Source organism: Uloborus diversus, chromosome 5, assembly GCF_026930045.1.
Source record: "Uloborus diversus isolate 005 chromosome 5, Udiv.v.3.1, whole genome shotgun sequence".
NCBI classification, from domain to species: domain Eukaryota; kingdom Metazoa; phylum Arthropoda; class Arachnida; order Araneae; family Uloboridae; genus Uloborus; species Uloborus diversus.
Genome location: NC_072735.1, coordinates 168,125,033 through 168,146,522, shown reverse-complemented (window position 1 = coordinate 168,146,522; position 21,490 = coordinate 168,125,033). Strand labels below are relative to the sequence as shown.

The window sequence follows — 21,490 nt, the reverse complement described above, 5'->3', positions numbered from 1 at the left end:
CATAAGTGAGAAAAAAAGTGGCCAAATTTCCGATTTGGGGGGAGTATATCAAAGTAGTTCCTAAGAGATAATAAAAAATCCCCATTTTCCCCTCAATAACATGGAAAAAAGCGATATTGCGCTACATTGAAAAAATCTACTGGATTTTTTTCTTTGGATGTTGGCAGGTATGTTCTTGTTTCCTTTTCAATACATATTACTTATTTTCTGTACATATTTCCAGCTGCTGTGAGTGCTTTATCCAAGTTTGGAGCCCATTGTGAAGAGCTTCTTCCCAATGTTACTGTTCTTCTTCAAAGAAGCCTGTTAGATACTGATGATGAAGTACGAGATAGAGCAACTTATTATTTAAATATCCTAAATGAGAAACAGAAAGGTGTCTACTCGCAATACATTCTAAATGGTATGATTTACTAATAAAATATTATTAGTTGTTGCTGTAAAATTTTCATTGGTATTACTCTACTTTTATTTGTATTATTCTATATTGTCAAATACTAGTATCACTTGGTTCAGTGCATTTTTTTAGTTATTTTTTATGCTCTCTATTTTAAAATTTTTATTTAATGTATTCAAATATTTTTAACTATAAAGTCATAGCAGAAAAGTACAAAATATGAATCAATATATACTTTCGTAGTCTACCTAAGAAGCAAAAAATTTCAACAGATAATGCTTTTTTTTTATTTCATTGCATACTTTTCTGGGAAAATCATATATAATTGTAATTTGGCACCACTTTTTCAACTTTTTAGTTTATATCAAATTGCAAGTATTTTCTTAACTCACAAATTTTCTTAGTTTTGTTTTCTTTTAATTAAAGATTATTTATGTATGTTGGTAATATGTGTTAACCATTAAATTATGATCTTTGTTTTGAGAATACTGTACACAATTCTAAGAATAGTTTGTTTCAAAGTAAAAGTTATTTTAAAAATAGAGAAAGTTTTTTTTATAAAACATCCACTTTTTCTTTAATGTTGCATATCTGTCACAATATACAGTAAAACCCCTCCGAATGGATACCCCTCTTATGCAGACAATTTTTAATTCCCCGATTCCATGGCAAATAACTTTATTAAACCCCTGTCCTACGGATACCCCTTTATTGTGGACAAAAATATTTGTCCCGTTAGTGTCCGCATTAGAGGGGTTTTATTGTAAATACAGGGTGAGTTCGATCGAATCTGCCATACGAAAGGGTGTGATAGAAGAGCCCAAGCGGAGCATAGAACCACCCATTATCGTGTCCAATCCTTAACCGTAACCAAGTTTTGGTAAATTTAAGGAAAATGAGTAAAAAAACAAAATTCTGAGAAAACGACTGATTTCTGAAATTCCTGTAGGACCTACAAGGAAAATAAGTACATATTTGGAAAGAGCAGACGAAATCCTACAAAATGATACCTTTCGCATTAAGATAGTCGCATTTTACTGAGAGCTACAAGCTTTGAAACATTGGACACACTCAGAATTAAAATGGTGCCAACGTTTTTAATCGACATTTTCAAAAACAACCGTAAGAGCTGCAGTCGGGCAAATCTATCAAAAACTGGCCCATTTTATTGACTTTCAGATGATACAACAACAAATCATATTGGGCTTCAAGTTCAGCTGAAAGTCAGGCTTTTGTTTGAAACAGTGTAAAAATCTGCATTCGTTAAAAAAGGAAAACCAGCAAAGAGTCGCACTTTTCTGTTTTGAATTTTCTGTTTCACGATATCATGTTGCTTTCTTTGCTTAAGAAAATTATATTTTTACATAAAAATAATAGTTTTAACATTTAATTTAGAGAAAAAACACATGAGATAACGATTCGTAGAAATAAAAGAAGCATTACTTTCCCGTGCTTTTCACAAAGGGAAAATCAATAACAAAAAAATGTTACACCAACATCGATTAGTACATTTAATAAACCTGCAAAATTTACAATAACTGCTGAAATTGGTCGCCGCCACATCTGATACACGCTCTTGCCCTTTTGCGAACGGAAACAACCGTTGCTCTTAGAGAAATTTCATTCCTTAGTTTCCCTACTGCTTCAACAAGCCGGTCGCTCAATTCTTTCAAACTTGCTACTTCTGTTTTGTAAACTTCTTGTTTTAAGAATCCCTAAACAAAGAAGTCCACTGGCGTCAGGTCTGGGGATCTAGGGGGCCAAGGGATGGGGCCCATACGACCAATCCATTGGGGATACTGTTCAGTTAGAAATTCCCGAACGGCATTTGAAGAATGTGCAGGGGCTCCATCGTGTTGGAAAATGATTTCTGCCCTCTCCTGAACAGGAATAGCATCAAGAAGGTCAGGCAAATGATGTTCAATGAACTCTAAATATGTGTTTCCTTTTAGGTTACCTCGAAACACATACGGACCAATTAAATGATCTCCTATTACGCCAATCCAAACATTTATGCTGAATCGAGTTTGGAATGATGAGTTTTGGGTTAAGAAAGGATTATGTACCGTATAATGATGCCAGTTATGCAAATATATAATGCCCCCTCTAGTGAACAACGACTCATCTGTCCACAATATCTTTCTTAGAAAATGGTGATCTTCCGTGTCTCGGGCTAGTAGCCATCTGCAAAATGTTACCCGCTTTTCTAAATCTGAATTGAGCAGTTCTTGTACTAGAGTAAAATGATACGGGTGATACTTGTTTTGGTACAATGTTTTCATCACTTTACGTTGTGATAGTCCACCTTCTATAGCAATCGAGCGTGAACTCACACTTTGGTTTTCCACTACTCGGTCCAGCACATACTCCTCAACATTGGCAGAGCGGTGATCCTGGCCCCTCTCGAACAACGTACCAAATGAACCTGTCTCTCTGAGCTTTCGATGTATAGAGGCAAACACATCTATTAGATGCAGAACGATTTGGGTAACGGAGCCGGTATTCTTTCTCGGCTCTGCGAGCATTACCATCACAAAATCCGTACACGAAATGCATGTCAGCATACTCTTCGTTAAAAAATTGAGACATACCCAAAAAATCGAGAAAAGAATATAGCAACTTATCTTTAGAAACTTTAACGAATACTTTCAAAAACTAAAAACACACTCTCTACTGACTTACTGTAAAAAGAATCATAATTCTAGCAATTTTCAAAACACATTTACAAAATATCAGAAAGAAGCAAACGATACATAAAATATTATGACAAATGAATAATTCTGTTTAGTTTTTATCATTAATTGTTTTGTTAAACAAATGCTTTTTATTTTCAGACGATATTTTTCACAATCATAAATCGTAATCGGAAGTCTTTTGATGGGTCTGTATACGTTTTAAGGTCTTATAATGCAGGAAGCTCACATTTAGAGTTCATTGAACATCATTTGCCTGACCTTCTTGATACTATTCCTGTTTAGGAGAGAGCGGAAATCATTTTCCAACACGATGGAGCCCTTGCACATTCTTCAAATGCCGTTCGGGAATTTCTAACTGAACAGTATCCCCAATGGATTGGTTGTATGGGCCCCATCCCTTGCCCCCTAGATCCCCAGACCTGATGCCAGTGGACTTCTTTGTTTGGGGATTCTTAAAACAAGAAGTTTACAAAACAGAAGTAGCAAGTTTGCAAGGATTGAGCAACCGGCTTGCTGAAGCAGTAGGGAAACTAAGGAATGAAATTTCTTTAAGAGCAACGGTTGTTTCCGTTCGCAAAAGGGCAAGAGCGTGTATCAGGTGTGGCGGTGACCAATTTCAGCAGCTGTTGCAAATTTTGAAGATTTATTAAATGTACTAATTGAAGTTGGTGTAACATTTTTTGTTCTTGATTTTCCCTTTGTGAAAAGCACGGGAAAGTAATGCTTCTTTTATTTCAACGAATCGTTATCTCGTGTGTCTTTTCTTTTTATTAAACTGTTAAAAACTATTATTTTTATATAAAAATATCATTTTCTTAAACAAAGAAAGCAACATGCTATCGTGAAACAGAAAATTCAAAACAGAAAAGTGCGACTCTTCGCTGGTTTTCCTTTTTTTAATGAATGCAGATTTTTACACTGTTTCAAACAAAAGCCTGAATTTCAGCTGAACATGAAGCCCAATATGATTTGTTGTTGTATCATCTGAAAGCTAATGGAATGGGCCAGTTTTTGGTAGATTTGCCCGATTATAGCTCTTACGGTTGTTTTTGAAAATGTCGATTAAAAATGTTGGCACCATTTTAATTCTGAGTGTGTCCAATATTTCAAAGCTTGTAGCTCTCGGTAAAATGCGACTATCTTAATGCGAAAGGTATCATTTTGTAGGATTTAGTCTGCTCTTTCCAAATATGTACTTATTTTCCTTGTATGTCCTACAAGAATTTCAGAAATCGGCCGTTTTCCTCAGAATTTTGTTTTTTTTACTCTTTTTCCTTAAATTTACCAAAACTCGGTTACGGTTAAGGATTGGACACGATAATGGGTGGTTCTATGCTCCACTTGGGCTCATCTATCACCCCCTTTCATATGGCAGATTCGATCGAACTCACCCTGTATATAATTGACTCCATTGTGAAAATTAGTAAAGCAATTAGGTGAAGCACATACATTATGCCAAGTAGGTGAATTTTTCTTTTTTAATAACTCAACTTTACATATGAATTAAACTATGCAATACATATGCAAATTCTGAATATCCTATTGATGTTCTTGATTTCTGCACATTGAGTAAATTGCAGCCCTGCTGCCATTCCTTGGAGAAATTGGAATAATTCTTCTGAGAGCAGTGTAACAGATTTCTGACGAGAGATATTTTTTAAAAAATGATTTTTTTTTTCTTTACATGTTGTAGTTGTTATTAGTTGTTGTGTTCTTGTTTTAGTAAACTTTAAACTGCAACTTTTTCATGAACTTTTTTTTTTTTTTTTTGAAGCTTTTAATCAAAATTCCTATTTGTAAAGAATTATTGATTCATTTTAGTATCTAATGTTTTCTTTTATTGACTTGCTTCAACATTATTTTAACGTGCCATATAATTTAAGGGTTGCAAGTCTCCATTGTTGGTCTTGAAAAAGCTCTTCATCAGTATACACTTGAACCATCAGAAGCACCTTTTGATATTAAGAGTGTGCCTCTCGCTACACAACCATTAACTGAAGAAAAGAAAGCAGGTAATTATTGTGAAAATTTCAGATAAATAATTTTGTTCCACATATTATTATTACATTTTTATTTTAATAATCTATATTTATGTATTTATTTATTTATATTTTTATTTATTTAATATTCAAACAAATTTATTTTGAGTTGTAGTGATTTTACTAAATAGAAAACATAAAATGTTAAGCATTTGAAAAATTTTCTTAATCTGAAACATTGTAATAATCACATCTTTTTGCTCTTATATACAAGCCTTAGTGGATAATTAAATTACAATATTGATATGATTTGTTACATTTTTGATGCACGATTTTCATATTAATGCTGCTGAGTTGTTTTTTGCATTTGAATTCTTGTTCACCTGAAGTTTTAATGTTAATTACTCTGAAAATTATTATCTTTCTACTAACTGTTGATTAATGAAAAATCATGTTTTGTGGGCCAAAAAAATTTTTTTTTATTTATAAATAGAAAAATAGTCTTGTATAAGAAGAGTATTGGCTTTTATTAAACTGCAATTTATATCAAGCTCAGCTAAGCATATGATAAGAAAGGTTGCTTACTTTTTAATATGCTTGATGCTCGATGTTCGATTATTTTGAACTCGTCATTTCAAGTAATTGATTAAAATTTAATCTTGTTCGCATTTCATTTTTCAAAATATTTTGCATGCTTTGTCTATCTATATGAGGTTGCCAATTCTGAATAGAAATCACAAAAATAATTAAAAAATGAATATAGAAAAGATTGCTTATTCCTTGAAAGCTCAAAAATGATTTGCAAAAAAAAAAGCTCCTTGTAACCCTAAATTACGTGTGTGGTTTTTTTTTTTTTTTTTTTTTTTTTGAGCTGTGCAATCTTGTCTTTTTTCATTAATTACTGATTTAAGTTAATTATTTAATTTTGACAGTTGAATTATTTTGGTTTTATTCATCATTGGAATAATTTCAGATGTACCTGTCATCGGGAAAGGAAAAGAAAAAGTTGCTGCCTCTCGTCAAGATATATTTGCTGGTAGGTAACTTCTGAATAGAGGTTAATGTTACCAAATGAATGGCATAAGTATTTCAAATTACTTTTCTTTTCCAGAACAAATATCATCTGTTCCTGAATTAGCTGCATTAAACTTAGGTCCACTTTTCAAATCATCACTTCCTATTGAGTTAACCGAATCTGAAACAGAATTTGTTGTTAGATGTATAAAACATACATTTTCTAACCATATTGTACTTCAGGTAAAAGTTCTTATCCGGTTATTAAAAATGTTTATTTTGTGCTTTTAATATTTCAAAAATAATGAGAGGATGAATGTGTTTGATGAGTTATTTACAAAGGTTCAACCACGTTTTTATATTCTTGCTAGAAATCACATGAACACTGGCCGATTTACAGGTATAGGGGCCTTTTTCTATCACCGAACTATGTATTTACAAAGGGGAAAATGTTAATGTTTTTCAGGAAAAAATCAAAGTATGACTTTAAATAAGAAGAATTAAAATCTGATGGTGGAGGGCGGGGCTCCCCACCATTAGAAGATATCCCCTTTCTTAGAAGAACAAGACCTTAGTCAGGATTTCACTTCGAATTTTCCCAGGGGAGGGGAATCAAAAGGTGTACATTCAATACACATTTTTATTGGAAAATAACAAAACCACTCCCACCGAGATGTAAAAACATTAATTTTTTCACAACCAGGATGGCAATTCCTCCCCCCCCCCCCCACCTGGTAATACAGGCCTGTCCTTAGTGTTCCCCGTTAGTATGTACATGTATTCAAAGTAATTCATATTCATATGTAGTATTCGATGTACCCTGTTACAATCAGGAGGGGCCCGAAGATGACACAAAAATTTACATGATTAATGCCTTACATAGTTCTGAGATAGATGAAGGGCCCTATACATGTAAATCTGCCAGTGTTCATGTGATGTTTTAGCAAGAGGATAAAAATGGTGTGGTTGAATATTTTTGTTTACAATTATTTTGTTGTATGATGCATTATTTCCAGTTGGTGAAAATAGATTTTGCATTAAAATACTGCTGTTACCTTTTAGTTTGATTGCACAAATACGCTGTCCGATCAAGTATTGGAAAATGTGTATGTGCAAGTCGAGCCAAGTGAGGGTTTTGACGTTGTGTGTTATGCTCCTTGTTCAAAATTGCAATATAGCGTACCTGGTACCACTTATGCATGCATCACTCTTCCTTCAGATCCATTGATTGGTATGTTTTACTAATATATGCATTTGTAATGTTATACTTATTAGTTTTGAATAAAAACATAAAGTATTATAATAAAATAATGGCTTTATTAATATCATAATATTGTTGTTATAAAAAATGTATTAAAATGTAGTTATATTTTTAGTGTCATTTTTTTAGAATTATAATAAAAATTTAAGTATTTTACTCATTTCAAAAATTTGCATTTGTACATTATAGTGTTCATAATTAAACGACCCTACTTTAAAGTTGTCTAACGACAAAACTATTCCTCAAATGCTTGCAAAATTTTGTGTAGAACATAATGAAGGGATGGGAATTTGTTTGAGTGAATTTTTTTAAAAAAAGGAGGGGGGAATCATAAGTGTAACAGAAAAAATTAGAAATGCTGTGCAGTGTAAAATCTTGTTTATTTAATAGCATTGTGGGAGTTTTGACTAACAGGAATCATGCATAGACTCCTTGAGTTAGTCAAAATTTTGCATTGTGGTAAAGGGTATGTATACGTCTGTGATAAATATAAAGTTATTTTAGACACTTGTCAACACCCCTGAAATTGCTTTAAATCATTCCTTAAGTATAAGCGTTTTATATAAAGCTCTAGACTAGGAATTCTGAATAGTAGCCACAGGCTACCAGAGTCGTAAAAAAATGGTAGCCATTTTTAAAAAATACGTAAACTTAAAAGAGTTTTCTCCGAATTACCTTGGCAAGGTGAGGTTTCTTGATGCGTTGAACACCTCAGGATTGGAAGAGTGTTGTTGTCGTATGATATATATGAATTTTAACAAATAAAACACATAGTCACCATTTAATTTTCTTCTAAAGTGTATTCAGAAGGTAATGAGTGATATTCCTCTCATTTTCAAATGAAGTTTCATTTTTGGCTGCCAAATCTTGGTGTTTGAAGTTAATAGCCCTCAACATACTTTGCTTCTAAAATGCAGAAAAACTTCCAACTATTTTGAAGCCACGGATGCAAGCAACAATGTTTTACGGACCCCACGTTCCAAGCAACCAATAATAGAAAGATACAATAAGACAGTTAAAATCAAATAACATATAGAAATATAAAAATAACAAAGCATGCATTAGTTTTTTTTATTTTATTATTTTTTTTTTTTCACAAATCCATTTTTTACGAGCCCTTTGTTATAAGGAGCAAATATCGCAGTTTCTTCTCGCTTGTTATAAGCAATTTTGACTATACTATTTCTATGCATTAATTTTTTTTCCTTCAAGTTTCTTTTCTTAAGTGCTTGAACAATTGAGGCAGTGAGAAGCAAAGGGATGTAAGTGGCAAAATTAAAAATTTGGAGATAACCAGTACACAAATAGTAGGGGAACCTCTCCTCTGTCTTGGGGCAAGAGATGTAACTAGTATCCCTGATAGTTGCTGCTATACAGCATGATTTAGGAAAAAAGTTCAAAGAAAGCCTACCTAGGAAGTAATCTTTAAAGGTGTTTTACTCAAAACTTGAAAATGTCCACTTGCATCCCTTTGCTTTGCACTGCCTCAATTGTCATAAAATTATTTTATGGTTATTATTATTAAAGCACTTTATTTCATTTAAGTTGTAGGAACATTTGGCAACACTTTAAAATACCTTGTAAAAGATTGTGATCCTAATAGTGGCGAGCCAGACGATGATGAAGGTTATGAGGATGAGTATGTGGTAAGTGTCTATTCTAATTAGTGCATGATGTTTCATACTTCTTTCGTTGTGTTAGAAAATGGTTATGCTTTGAAAAAAGTACAACACAGTAAAATGCCAAGTTTCTCATCTTATGGGCTTTACATTCTCCGGACAGTGAACCTTAAATTCAGGATGCTCACCCAGGGAGGGTTATGTATAGTCCAGACTGTGTCAGGGAAATTTTTAAGGAGATGTTTTGATGGGTATTTTTCTCTTGGGGGGGGGGGCAGGTCTTTTTTGGTACAAGAAGGTCTTGCCCTTGGAGGGGAGCATCCCTGCTAAAATATGAGTTTACTATATTTTACAAGAACTAAGTTTTCATTTTATGTTAATTGTATTGTCTCATATTACTACCTCAGTTCCTATTCATTAAACTATTTTCAGCCATTTGTTTTATCCTTCATATTTTTCTTTTAGCTGGAAGACTTGGACATTTTATTAAGTGACCACATTCAAAAAATTTTGAAACCAAATTTCAGTGCTGCATGGGAAGAAGTAACTGCCAAAAATGAACTTGAAGACACCTATGCATTCAATCTGAAAACTTTAGAAGGTATTATTACTCATCTGTGTTCGTGCTATTGACTTTTTCAAAAACCTTTTATTATAATCACAAATATTTTATCAATTTTTTGCATTTGTTAGGGAATAAAAAACTTGTTATTTGTTTTATCATATGTGTTCAGTAGATGTCGTATCTTTCCATTTCCGTGTTTTCCCATGCTACCTAGAAAAGATTTTAGTATAATGTTATTCAAATTTTCTATGTCTTCTGACCCATGAGGTTTGTTTTAATAGGAGGTGAAACAGTCGAGGGGGGTAAATTTTAAATTTAACCTTACTTCATGTTGAGTAAGTTTTAAACTTTGGGATTGATTTACCTCTCTCTACCTCCATCATTAGAACAAATCTTCATTCATACAAAATTTAGCTTTTTGCTTAGTAAAAACCAACTTTTGCCAATAAACCTCAGATATCGCTAACCATAACTATAGCTTCAATTCAGATTTATTTGTTGCTCTGTGTTAGTTAGCTTTTTTATATTGAAATTTTTATTTATCCCTTCAACTTTGCTATAAATTGAAGCAACTGTGTATTTTGATGTATTTTAATTCTCTAATAGGTAAGTGAGATGAGGAACCTAATTACAGCTTGTACAAAGAAAGTCGAAAATCTTCAAAATATTTTAGAATTACATGCTGTAATTAGGTACAAAACTAATTGGTGTTTATGACTCAAGCCAAGGAAATTTTGTGTATTTAGTCTGGTTTGTTGGGGTTCTACTGCACTACTCATTGGAATGCTTTGAGAATAGAGGAAATATGAAAAATGTGTTGATTTTTTATTATTATTATTTATTTTGCTTAAATGTTTACTGGTAATTTTTAACTAGTTGATTTTGAGGAAAAAAATTTGCACATTCAGATTTCTTTTAGATTATTTTTGTGCAGCAAATGTACTTTTTGCACTCAGAATCAAAGCATTCTTTTTATCACTCAGGCTGCGTATGCTGTGATTTCCATCTGCATGATGTATTTTTCCGCTTATTTCACTATTTCATTGTTTAAGTTTTGGTACTCCATTTTCTGTGCTATTCAAAAATTGACTGCTCGTCCATTTTGTAAGCTACATACTGTCTGTCTTTCACGAGAAAAGCTCCCGCCGTCAAGTCTGAGCCCGTCTACTGCCATAGAAACAAACTTCGTTCATTTTCTGCAAGGCTTAGTAGGAAGGCTTTTTGGGGTCATTTCACCACTTGTCTGCTCGCCTTTGTGTAGTCGTACGGGTTTTTCCAACATTAAGCTTCCCTTGGGAAAATGAGACGTGCCTCGTTGCTATAGCAATAGACTGGCGCAGACATTTCAATGGTGGCTTTTCTCATGATGGTCGGACAGTTCCTATAACTGCATAACTAAGAAAGAGCTTCTCTGAAAGTGTTTGTTACTCAAAAACTCAAAGGGGGGGGGGGTGTAATAAAACTTAAATTTGGTGTGAGAAGTGCAAAGTAGAACTGTACCTTGAACCTTGTTTCAAGATTTATTTTATAAAGCATAATTTCTAACATAATTTGTGTAAATTTAGCACACATACAGTCTGAAAACTGACTAGAAGGAAAGGCACTAGAAGGAAAGGCAAACTTCCAGGTTACGGATGGAACTGGACACATCTATTAGTTTTCAGAGATACCAGCTTTTGCAAACATATGTTAGCCTCTAAATTAAGGAGATTCACGTTCAAATGAGCCGAACATATGCATCAAATTTTTCCCCCTCATTCAAATAGACTTATCTTAACTGGGCGGTTGCTAATCTATATATATAAAAATGAATGTTTGTCTGTATGTCATCCATGAAATCAAAAACTACCCGGCAGATTTGGCTGAAACTTTCACCGTTTGTTATTTTTGGTACTGGGAATGTTTATAGACCAGTTCGAAAAAAATCCGATCGATAGTTCCTTTTTTATTCCAATTTAAGTCACAATCCATTGGATAAATACGAATAAAATTATCGGCTGCAGAAATTAATTCGCGTGAAAGATCTCATTGATAAGAAGTTAGCTGTTGCCATTTTTCTTGAGTTTGAACAAATAAATTCTTTCTTTATTGTTTTATGGCTTTTCATGCAACGGGGGGATTTAAAACTTTTTCTATTTGATATTTTTAGTGATTGATGGATCTTGCAAACTGCGTGAGTACAAAATTTGAGTATAGTCACGGCTTCACTTGATACCTGGACCGATTATTATGAAAATTGCTATATGTATGTATTTTTCCACGGAGAAGGTGCATAATATGCTCATTGAAGCCACTCGCCACCAGGTGGCACTACAGAGTAGCAACTTCTGCCCCGTTCAACCGATTGTCATAAAAATCAGTAAAATGATGTATTTTTTTGTTGGCGTAGCAACGCACGTCGGGTACAGCTAGTTTCATATAATTTTTGGTCAGGCTGTATTTGTATATTGGTTATTTATGCGTAAAAAATATTCATATTTTGAAATGACTTTGTTAAAAAATTGAGCAGTCAAAGAGTTAAAACTACTCTAAATGGGGCATGCTTATTGACAGCTCACAAAAACTTAAAACATAAAACAGCAAAATATGAAAATTCTTTAAAGATCTTAAAATGTAAATTGAAGGGTAAAGAAATTACTAAGAAAAAAAAAAAAGCTCTTTTTAAACTTTTCAAGATCTGAGTTAAATACATTCAGTTGTTTGTGCACTAACATCAAATTTTATTTAGTGAAATATTTGTCCTTCTCAATTTATCCGTTTTTCTCTTCTTAGACGCTGTAAAGAACATAATGCACTTCTTGGGAATGCAGCCCTGTGAGCGATCTGACAAAGTGCCAGAAAACAAGAGCTCTCACATTCTTTTTCTGTCCGGAGTGTATCGTGGTGGTCACACGGTTCTCGTTAGGGCAAAGCTAGCCATGAGGGCAGACACAGAGGGTGTCACGATGAACATTGCAGTTCGAAGTACTGACCCCAATGTCAGCGAAATAGTTGCATCTGCCATAGGATAATTGTGGTTTCCATCACTAAGTGTACATTTTTGTAATTGAAGCCGACAAGTGAAATGTCTGGACTGTATGTCTATTGAAATGATTCACATCACATATTTTATATCTTCCTGCTTCTCCCCAACCCGAAAATCTTTTTTTGTTTGTTTGGTTTTTTTTCAATCCGAAATAACTTCGTCTTTCTTTCTGAGTTAATTTCAATTTGTATAGTAATTTATCTCTTGCATAAAGTTGAGTACTTAACGAAACTCCGCCATTTTATTTAAAAACTTCTACAGAAAGAATTTCGAAATTTTTGAATGGGTTTCTAATTTTATTTGTATTGAGAAAACTAATACCTACAGCATATGTACTTAAATTATGCTTTTCACAGTTGTAAAAAGATTTCATATTGTGATATTTTATGAATAAAAGATTTAAACGGAAATAACTTAAATCACTTCACATTTTTCTCACATTTACCGACTATCTTTGTTTAAATATTATGAACACATGTGTATATGCTGAAGAAAAAAAGTTATCTGTTCGAAATCTTCTGTATAATGGAAAATGCAATTAAACATTGTTCAAAGCTTTTACTTTGAATTTCAACTCACTAGTCATAATGAGTTTGTAAATAAAATGATAGAGTTTCGTTGTGTGAGGTTTCCATTAGATGTGCTGAGTCAAGTATTTTTAATCTTCGAAAGATTTCCTCTATTCTTCAAACACTGTTTTGTGTTACAGATCATATTAAAAATATTTATAATCTCAGTTTTAAATTCTGCTCCAATGCCATTTTTAAATATTTTCTGCTTGTGATGTTCTAAACTTTTGTTTGTATTTTGTTATGAGGTGTATTTGGAAAAGAAATTGAACAACTTTGTGTTTATTAATTTTGTTTATATTTTCAGATTATGTATTTAGATTATAGACTTTGAAATGTTGAAAATGGTTATTTTATGCACTTTTTTACATCTAGCTGAATGAGTCAATTTGAATGTTATTCATCAGCTGTAAGATTTTATTGTATCATCTTTCCTTTTTTTTTTTTTTTTCCTCCCAACAGCATTTATAAATAAATTATTTTTGAACTTCTGCCATTAGTTGCAGGAAAATCTAATTTCTTGAAAGAAATCTGTATATTTTATTCCATATCTGTCATCATTTTGTTCCATTATTGTATTAATAAAAACACTAGCTATTTTCACTTTCTGTAATTTTTCTATCTTGCTTTTGCCGTGGTATTAATGATATTTTAATGAACACAGTGGCATGGGATACTGAAATCACTAAGGCTGCTCAAAGTACAATTGAATCGTCAGGTTTAAGAAGGGAATGAAGACCAAAAAATGTCAAAATTACTTTTGAACTTTAAATTATCTCTAAACGTTGCTCTACATCGAAGTGGTAAAAAATAAACAAAAACCAGTTCAAAAGGAAGGTATAGAAAAATTTGGTGCTCATTGAATATATATTATAAAAACTCTACCACTTATACGAATTAGTCCGATTTTTTAAGCATTTGATTTTTGAACTTATTCCCTTCTTAAACTTGACGGTTCGATTGTGATGAAGGAGTCTAAAAGAGGGTTCATAAAAATGAACTTTTATTTATTAATTTTTTTATGAGAAATACTTGATGGAAATTCTTGTTCTGCAATTCTACCAGTTCATTTATTTCATTTACGTTTTACTGCAATGATTAAAATATAATATTTTATTGCTGAATAAATTGATTTGTTATTTAAGATAGTTTAATCACTAGCAAAATAACCCTGCGTAGCTGGGTTAGTAATAACTCTATAAAAAGCCAGTGTTCCTTAAAGTCCTTTTTTTTTAATATAAATATTATTTGAAACTGATTTTTTACATTGAAATTTTATTTTTCTTATTTTTGTAGAACTTTCTAAAATTAAATATAGTTAAGTAAAGTATAGTAATTGATGCAAACACACATTTTAATACTTGGTTTGGCGGTCAGTATTTCACATTTCGAATTCCAACCAATTGCAAAAATAGGAAGATAAAGGTGAAGCTAGTGTGAACTGCACTTTTCCATGCTGCAGTAAGTAGGAGAAAGGAAAATTTCTTTGTATTGCAAAATACCTCAGAGGCCACTGTCTTTCTAAACATGAGGTTCAATATTTACACTTATGTGAGGCTAATGACTAAATGATTAAATAAGCAATCAACTAGCATATTACAAAAAGTTCCATTACTTTCAGTTAATTATTATTCAATTTTTTTAACAGCAAACTATGTGAGGGGCGATACAGTCCCTTCCATCTTTCTAATGTAACTGGAGTTTTTTTAGATGACTCGAAACTTGACAGCTAAAAGAACAGAAACTTGCATGTAAAATGGAAATTCTTTTACCTTCTCTTGCAAAATTTCTCTTGCTGTATCGTTTGCAACATGTGTGTACTATTCAGTAAGGAGCTCTTTCCGAATGTGTGATTTTTTCAATGAAACACAGAATTACATGCGGAAGATCCGTTGGAATCGTACCTGTTAGGTTGAATTCTTTTTTTTCCTTAAGAACCCGGTTCAACCAACTTATGACTATGTAAAGTGGTGCTAGTGTAATGTCTGCTCTGCTAACTTTAAAGAAAAACAGAAATTTTGTATTGTATGCATTTTGAACCATCATTTGAAGCAATTGCTTTTAAAGAAATCTATTTTTGCCGTTTTGCGAGTTACAAAATTATCAATAATAGCAGGAGAGTGGAAGATTTCTGTGAATAGCAAGTTAAATAATTTTCTGTTCAACGATAAATGATAGATTAATTTGATTCACAATAGACACAAAGTACATGTGTGCAAAAAGAATTGGAACATGTATACATGTTGCGGATTTCAAACGAATCTTTTTATTGACAGAATATGAGCTCAAAGTAATTTGAAATAAATTATGCCAAACTTGGAGCTTTAACAAGAACAGTAACTAGTGATGTTCCGGGTATACATATCCGAGGGAAAATAAAGATCTGTATCCGTACTTGTATCCGTTTTTTTTTTTTTTTTGGCGGATCTTAAACGGATCTTTTCTATTCTAAAAATTATTCAATATTTGAATGAAAGACTCTTAAATTCCGTTTTAATTAGGTTTTATTCCCTATTTAAATAATAAGGTATTTCAGAAGCCAATTTGTTCCCCCCGTCACAAAAAGGAAAGGGTAATAAGTTTTAAAAGAGTGTATCTGTGTGAATCAATTTTGATAGTTCGTTTTTCATTACAAAGGTGACTTTATCGAAAGTGTTCTTAGCTTTGCCTGGTTTTTGTAGAACTTAAATTACAGGAGATATTTATTAAAAACAGACTTAACGTTTTTCACAATTATTGTAGTAAAAACTTAATGGTGTGTTAAAAATATTGGCCCTGATTGAAAGAAAGAAGTTCTCAGCGGTTGATATTTATTTGGACTTTTCAAGTTATATACAGTAGGAGCTATAATCTTGTTAAGTAAATTTTAAATGCAATTCTAAGCCTTTATACGCGTGATTAGTAGCGATTTCATAGTCGGAAGACAAGGAGAAAAAGCACAATGTTTTAAAATTTCTATCTGCTGTCAGTTCATATTTGTTGACAATGTGTGTTCTGACCTGCGAAATTCGTCTTAATATGAGGTCTTCCCTCTGAGACTTTTCTTTTTTTTTAATTTTTAATTTAATATTAGTTTTTGTTATTGATTTGGGGTTTGTGTTATTCTTCATTTTGATTTTTCTTGTCATCCTTCAAAAAAAGTGATACTAAATTATCCATTTACTGTTTGTAAAGGTGTTTCCTCCTGTTATTTCATCGGTCGGAGTAATTTGGGTGGAATGGGTCAGCGCTGCATTAATGCTGAAATAAAATGTGAAAAAAGATTTCTAACCTGTCCAGTTGCAGCTTTACTCTTGCTCCAGTATCCTACATCTACCGACCAAGCTAGAAATAATTTTTCACATTCTATTTAAGCATTAATGCAGCTTCCAACTCTCCCTCAATTGCAACTGAGATTTCTAAAGAGTAAATGATAGTCTTGATTATGTTTTCGCCGTAGATGACATTTTTTGAAGAAACAGTGCCATTACCCTGACGGGAATACCTTCCATAACAAATTTTACACTTGGATAGTTGAGTTGGGTATAAAAATCTTGAGGTCCGTATCCGCAGATCTTGACACCAATAATTCGAATCCGTATCCGCGGATCTACTTTTTTAGCGATCGGCACATCACTAGTAGTAACTACAAAAAGAGTTTTCAGAATGTTAAACCCCTGAAAGGAGAGAGTATAGAATTAAATATGTGAAGAATGCGAAAGAGTGTCATTATTAATCTATTTTTTATCATTTCTCAACTGAGAGCTGGCTTTGAAGTCGTCTATGGAGTTCTCTACCACACCTTCCCCTAATATCTTCGACTAGTTTGAGTTCTAGGCCCAAGAGATCGTGATGTTAGTAAGTTCCTATTCCTATTCAGACTCTCAACTGACTACAACTGTAATTATGTCGAGGACTGCATACTAAGTGCCTTGCCTCCATTATTTTTATATACCAATAGATGGCAGCACCATCACCGGATCGATCAGTTAATGAGAATTTAGAACTAGTCTAGGAGCTAATAGCTACCTGGTGCTAGCACCCCCCAGAGGTATCGTTTCACTTGGAGGACATTGAGACCACGAGCATATTTAACGTCGCCCAGTCCCCTTTAATGACGACGGTGGGTCTTCGACCATCGAGGTTCGAACCCAGGACCCTCCGGCCCTGAATCCGACACTCTACCGATCGATCTACCATGGCCCCCTGTTAGTAAGTTGTAACGTTCGTTTCATAAGAAAGACAACAGCTTCACTTTACGGGCTGTTGTCTTGCAGCCGATTCTTCCTCGTACCAATATCGCTTCAACAATTGGGACACATATCACTTTCTTTTTACCACTTGTATAGATCTATTTCAAATAAATTTAAAGAAGTTCTTCTGCCCTTATATAAAAGTTTGGTAAGACCCCATTTGGAGAATGCTGTTCAGTTTTGGTCTCCTTATCTTAAGAAAGACATTAATGTATTGGAAAGGGTTCAAAGGCGGGCTACAAGGCTAATAAGTGGACTTTCCCACTTAGATTATGATTCCAGGCTTAGAAGGCTAAAAATGTACAGTCTTGAGCAAAGAAGAGACCGAGGGGACATGATTCAGCTGTTTAAATTTATTAAAACGAAAGATGTTACGGGGTTAAAGTTTAGCACTGAAAACAGGACAAGGGGTCATTGTTTTAAGCTATTTAAATCTCAGGCTAACATGGATATTAGGAAAAATTATTATTTTAGCAGGGTAGTGGAACCTTGGAACAGCTTACCGGAAGAGGTGGTAATGAGCAAAGGAGTAGACAGTTTTGAGAGGGCCATTGATCTTCACTGGGGATTGTAAATTGACTAGGAGCAGTCTAGCTGGGCCCAGAGCCTGTTGCTGGTCGTCACTTTTGTATTTGTATTTGTTTAGGCAGTGTTTATGGAACAAGTGACTGCAGCTTGTAGTGGTTACACTTTTTTGACCTTGTGTATCCTGGCAAACAGTGCACATATTCGAAGCCTGCTGGGAACAATGTCTTTGACTTTGTTTTTTGTTGCTTTACGTGGAAGTTTTTTTCCTTGTTATGCTCGACAATTTCCTCAGTCTATTTTTTTTTTTAATAATTTTTCGGGCCATCTGTAAAAATCAAAATATGAGATGTTTTTAAAAAAGAAATAGAAATTTAAAAAATGGTAATTTTTATTTGGCCTTTTTTTTTTTTTTTTTTTTGAGCTTGCTTATTATACTCACTTGACCAAAGTTGATGTTGCTTTCATCTTTCTGATCGCCATGACGATGAGAATAAGCTTATTTGTTGTTTTAATCTTTGTAAAATTAAGTTTTTTCAGGAAAAACATCAACATAGATGAGCTAAAAAAAAGCAAAATTTCTTCTGAATTCAAAATTTAGATCACCAATTCCCATCATTTTAGATTGATAAGGAATAAAAATACATAATGTTATACCCAGTAATGACGATGTTGTCTTGTGCCAGCTGAGCTGGTAATTTCGAGTGCCCTGCTTCACTTTTCCAACTGTACCGTAATTTGGTGTAACGTCCAACTTCCACCATATGCACATGCCATAAAGAACCTTTTATAAGCTAGGTAAACATTCACAGCACAACAGCACTTTCACACAAAGAAAGGATAAGGACGAGAGAGAGAAAGTACATCCATGCCTGAGCCGGGATTCAAACCTAGGACCTCCCTTCCCAATGCAGTCAGACTTCTCTGACCACTAGACAAGGCTGGTTGCGCTGTAAATAATCTACGTTAAGTGTAACTCGTGGATATCGGCGATAAAATCTTTATCCCTAGTACCGCATCCAAATCACCATTTCTTTTGCATAGATATGCCTTGTATTCAAGGGCGCCCATATAGGGGGGGGGGCGAGGAGGGCTCAAGCCCCCAGAGAAATTAGAATTTTCTTGCTTTCAGTACTTTTTTCTTTGCAAAAATGTAAAAACATTTCTTTTCCAGCCATTAATGAATAATTTATTAAAATGTCAAACTTTAATAACTCCAATCTGTACTGAAATTGGTGTCTAGGGGAAAATAATGGATGTGATTTGCTGTTAAGCTTTAATGCGGACCATTGAAATTTGGAGTTTCCTCCTTTTTGCAGCAAATGATCAAATAAGCTTGGACATTAAAAATTATGTGTTAGCATGTTTTTTAACCCTCCTTATGTGTCTAATTGTGTAGTGGAGGACTTATAGACTTCTAATTTTGGTCATTTGCATCCGTGTTTATTCAAGAGGCTCATGAAAATTAATTTTCAGCAGTGTCTTAAGTTAATGAAGATTTTAGAAAACAAAATTGGTGTAAAGAATTAATTAAGGACTCCTAAAGCATCGATAAAATACAGAAATCAGAAAATTTTCAAGGGCAAAATTTTTTTTATATGTCCGAAAATGCTGCAAAAATCAAATTTGGGATTTAAAAACATATTTGTAGCGTATCCTGAAACTTTCGCGGTAGTATTCTGGCAATGTCTGGTAAGTTAATTATTAAGTACTTTAATTTAATATTTTATATTTTTCTGATTATTTATTTATTTTATTGTAAACTTAATTTTAGTAATTACTAAGTTAGTCCTATAGTCACAGATTTTTTAGAAAACTACTAGCTTTAAAAAAAGTTTTAGATTCATTATTTGTTTATAAAATAGAATATTTATTTTTAAAAAAAATCAAGCTTAAATGTTTTGCTGTTCACCAGTACTTCTACATCATTATAGCTGCATGTTTGAAGCTTCTTTTAATTTGGAAAATCATTTTGCAATTAAAACTTATTTTTAGTGATTCAAAGATTATTCAGGTTTTTCGGAGAAAAAAATAATAAATTTGTTTTTATTTAAATTCTTACCTATAGAAAAATTTTACATGATTTATTTGAATCCAAAAAATTTCAGTTTTTTAAACCTTGTTGGCAGCAAAATAATTAAGTTAAACCTCTAATTATTTCATGTATTGGGGGTCGGGAGATTCAGATAAATTTTTCGAATTTCAAGCCTTCGAAACGTAGCTGTAAAATATCTTTGGTAAACGCTAGAAATTTTTCGAAATTGAAGTTAAAAAAAATGCATTAGGAGGCTCTCCCTCAGAATGGTTTCGAAATCTCAGACCTAAAAACTCAGTTCTAGGCCTTCTTTGATGACGTTATAGGAATAAATGGGGGGGGGGCAGTTCCCCGGCACTTTTCGAAATTTAAGTTCTGAAAACGTAATATCAGACCAACTTAGCGATGTTAGAGAGTCACAGTCAGAAAGGCCTTCTCCTAAAAATGTCTTGAAGTTAAAATCCTACTATAGGCAACATCTGATAACGTTAGAAGAAAGGGTGGGATTTTGAGCTCTCTCAAATTTTTTTTTCGAAATTAGATATCCTAAAAATGCGATTTTGGAAAACCTTTGGTGACGTTAGGGGAATGAAGTTTGGTATACTATCTCCTCCTGAAATTATTAATAATTAAAGTTCTTAAAACGCAATTTCAGAGGATCTTGCTTGACGTTGTAGGAAGGTGGTTCTCCCCCGGAATTTCAAATTTTTTTATATGCAATTTCATAGGTAGGACATCAGTCCCGAAAGCAGGGGCGGATTTACTGTCTATTCAAAGCAGGGCCGGACTGGACCCCTCAAAAGAACGCAGACCTTGGAACTTCAGAAGGGCGCACGATATATCTGGACTCATTTACCCATTGTAGAGTAGATTCATAAAACAAGGGGGGGGGGAGGGGTAAGGAGGTGCGAGGGATAAAATATTTTCGTGTCATTGCTGATAACTAATTATAAAGCTTTTTGCATAGGTGTTCCCACGAGAGGGGCATTACAATTTTTATCACGTGTTTTGAGGGTGTTTTCGGGTGGGGAGGGGGAGTGGGAGTGCCGCGTTCTTGGGAATAGTGCTAAGTAGTATGTATTAGGGAGATGCGACCGAGTGCAGAGCAGACTTGACGACGCTCTAAGCTATTTCAGATCTGGGTTCGGTTTTGTAGTCCTAACAATTTTTCTGGGACAGGAATAGTCCTAAAAATCATAAAATTTCAAGTTTTGTCCTAAAATTTTTAGATTTGTCTTAAAATTCCAAAATTTTTTATATTTTATTCCCTACTTGCGCAGAAAAATGAAATTCAACTTAAAATTGAAACTTATCAGGATGATATATATGCCTTTGTACACCCTAAGACATTTTTTTCTACAAAAGAAGGAGAAAAACTTATGCTGCTGCTGCTTTTTTCCTGCAAGGGAGGGGGATGCAATTAACCAAAACATATGCTCAATATAAAGCTGTTTGTTTTGTCTATAGTACTTAGTTACTCTTGCAGTCATTCCTCTTCTGCAAAAAATATATAAAACAAAATGAGAGCCTTAATATAAACATGCGCACAATGTTCCCGGCGCCCAATTGACGG

The 21,490-nt window shown here is 33.4% G+C and overlaps 1 protein-coding gene across 2 annotated transcripts in view; it reads left to right on the top strand.

The window, feature by feature from the left end:
- LOC129222807 (coatomer subunit gamma-2-like) overlaps positions 1-13,731 on the top strand; it is a 42,298-nt gene extending 28,567 nt beyond the window's left edge. For both annotated transcript variants that reach the window (XM_054857356.1, XM_054857355.1), the window contains 8 exons: positions 224-403; positions 4,977-5,105; positions 6,046-6,108; positions 6,184-6,329; positions 7,149-7,317; positions 8,893-8,993; positions 9,432-9,567; positions 12,304-13,731. In XM_054857356.1, coding sequence (XP_054713331.1) covers positions 224-403; positions 4,977-5,105; positions 6,046-6,108; positions 6,184-6,329; positions 7,149-7,317; positions 8,893-8,993; positions 9,432-9,567; positions 12,304-12,542 — 1,163 coding nt within the window. In that variant the 3' untranslated portion in view covers positions 12,543-13,731. The remainder of the gene's footprint in view (positions 1-223; positions 404-4,976; positions 5,106-6,045; positions 6,109-6,183; positions 6,330-7,148; positions 7,318-8,892; positions 8,994-9,431; positions 9,568-12,303) is intronic.
- The last annotated feature ends 7,759 nt before the right edge of the window (positions 13,732-21,490 follow it).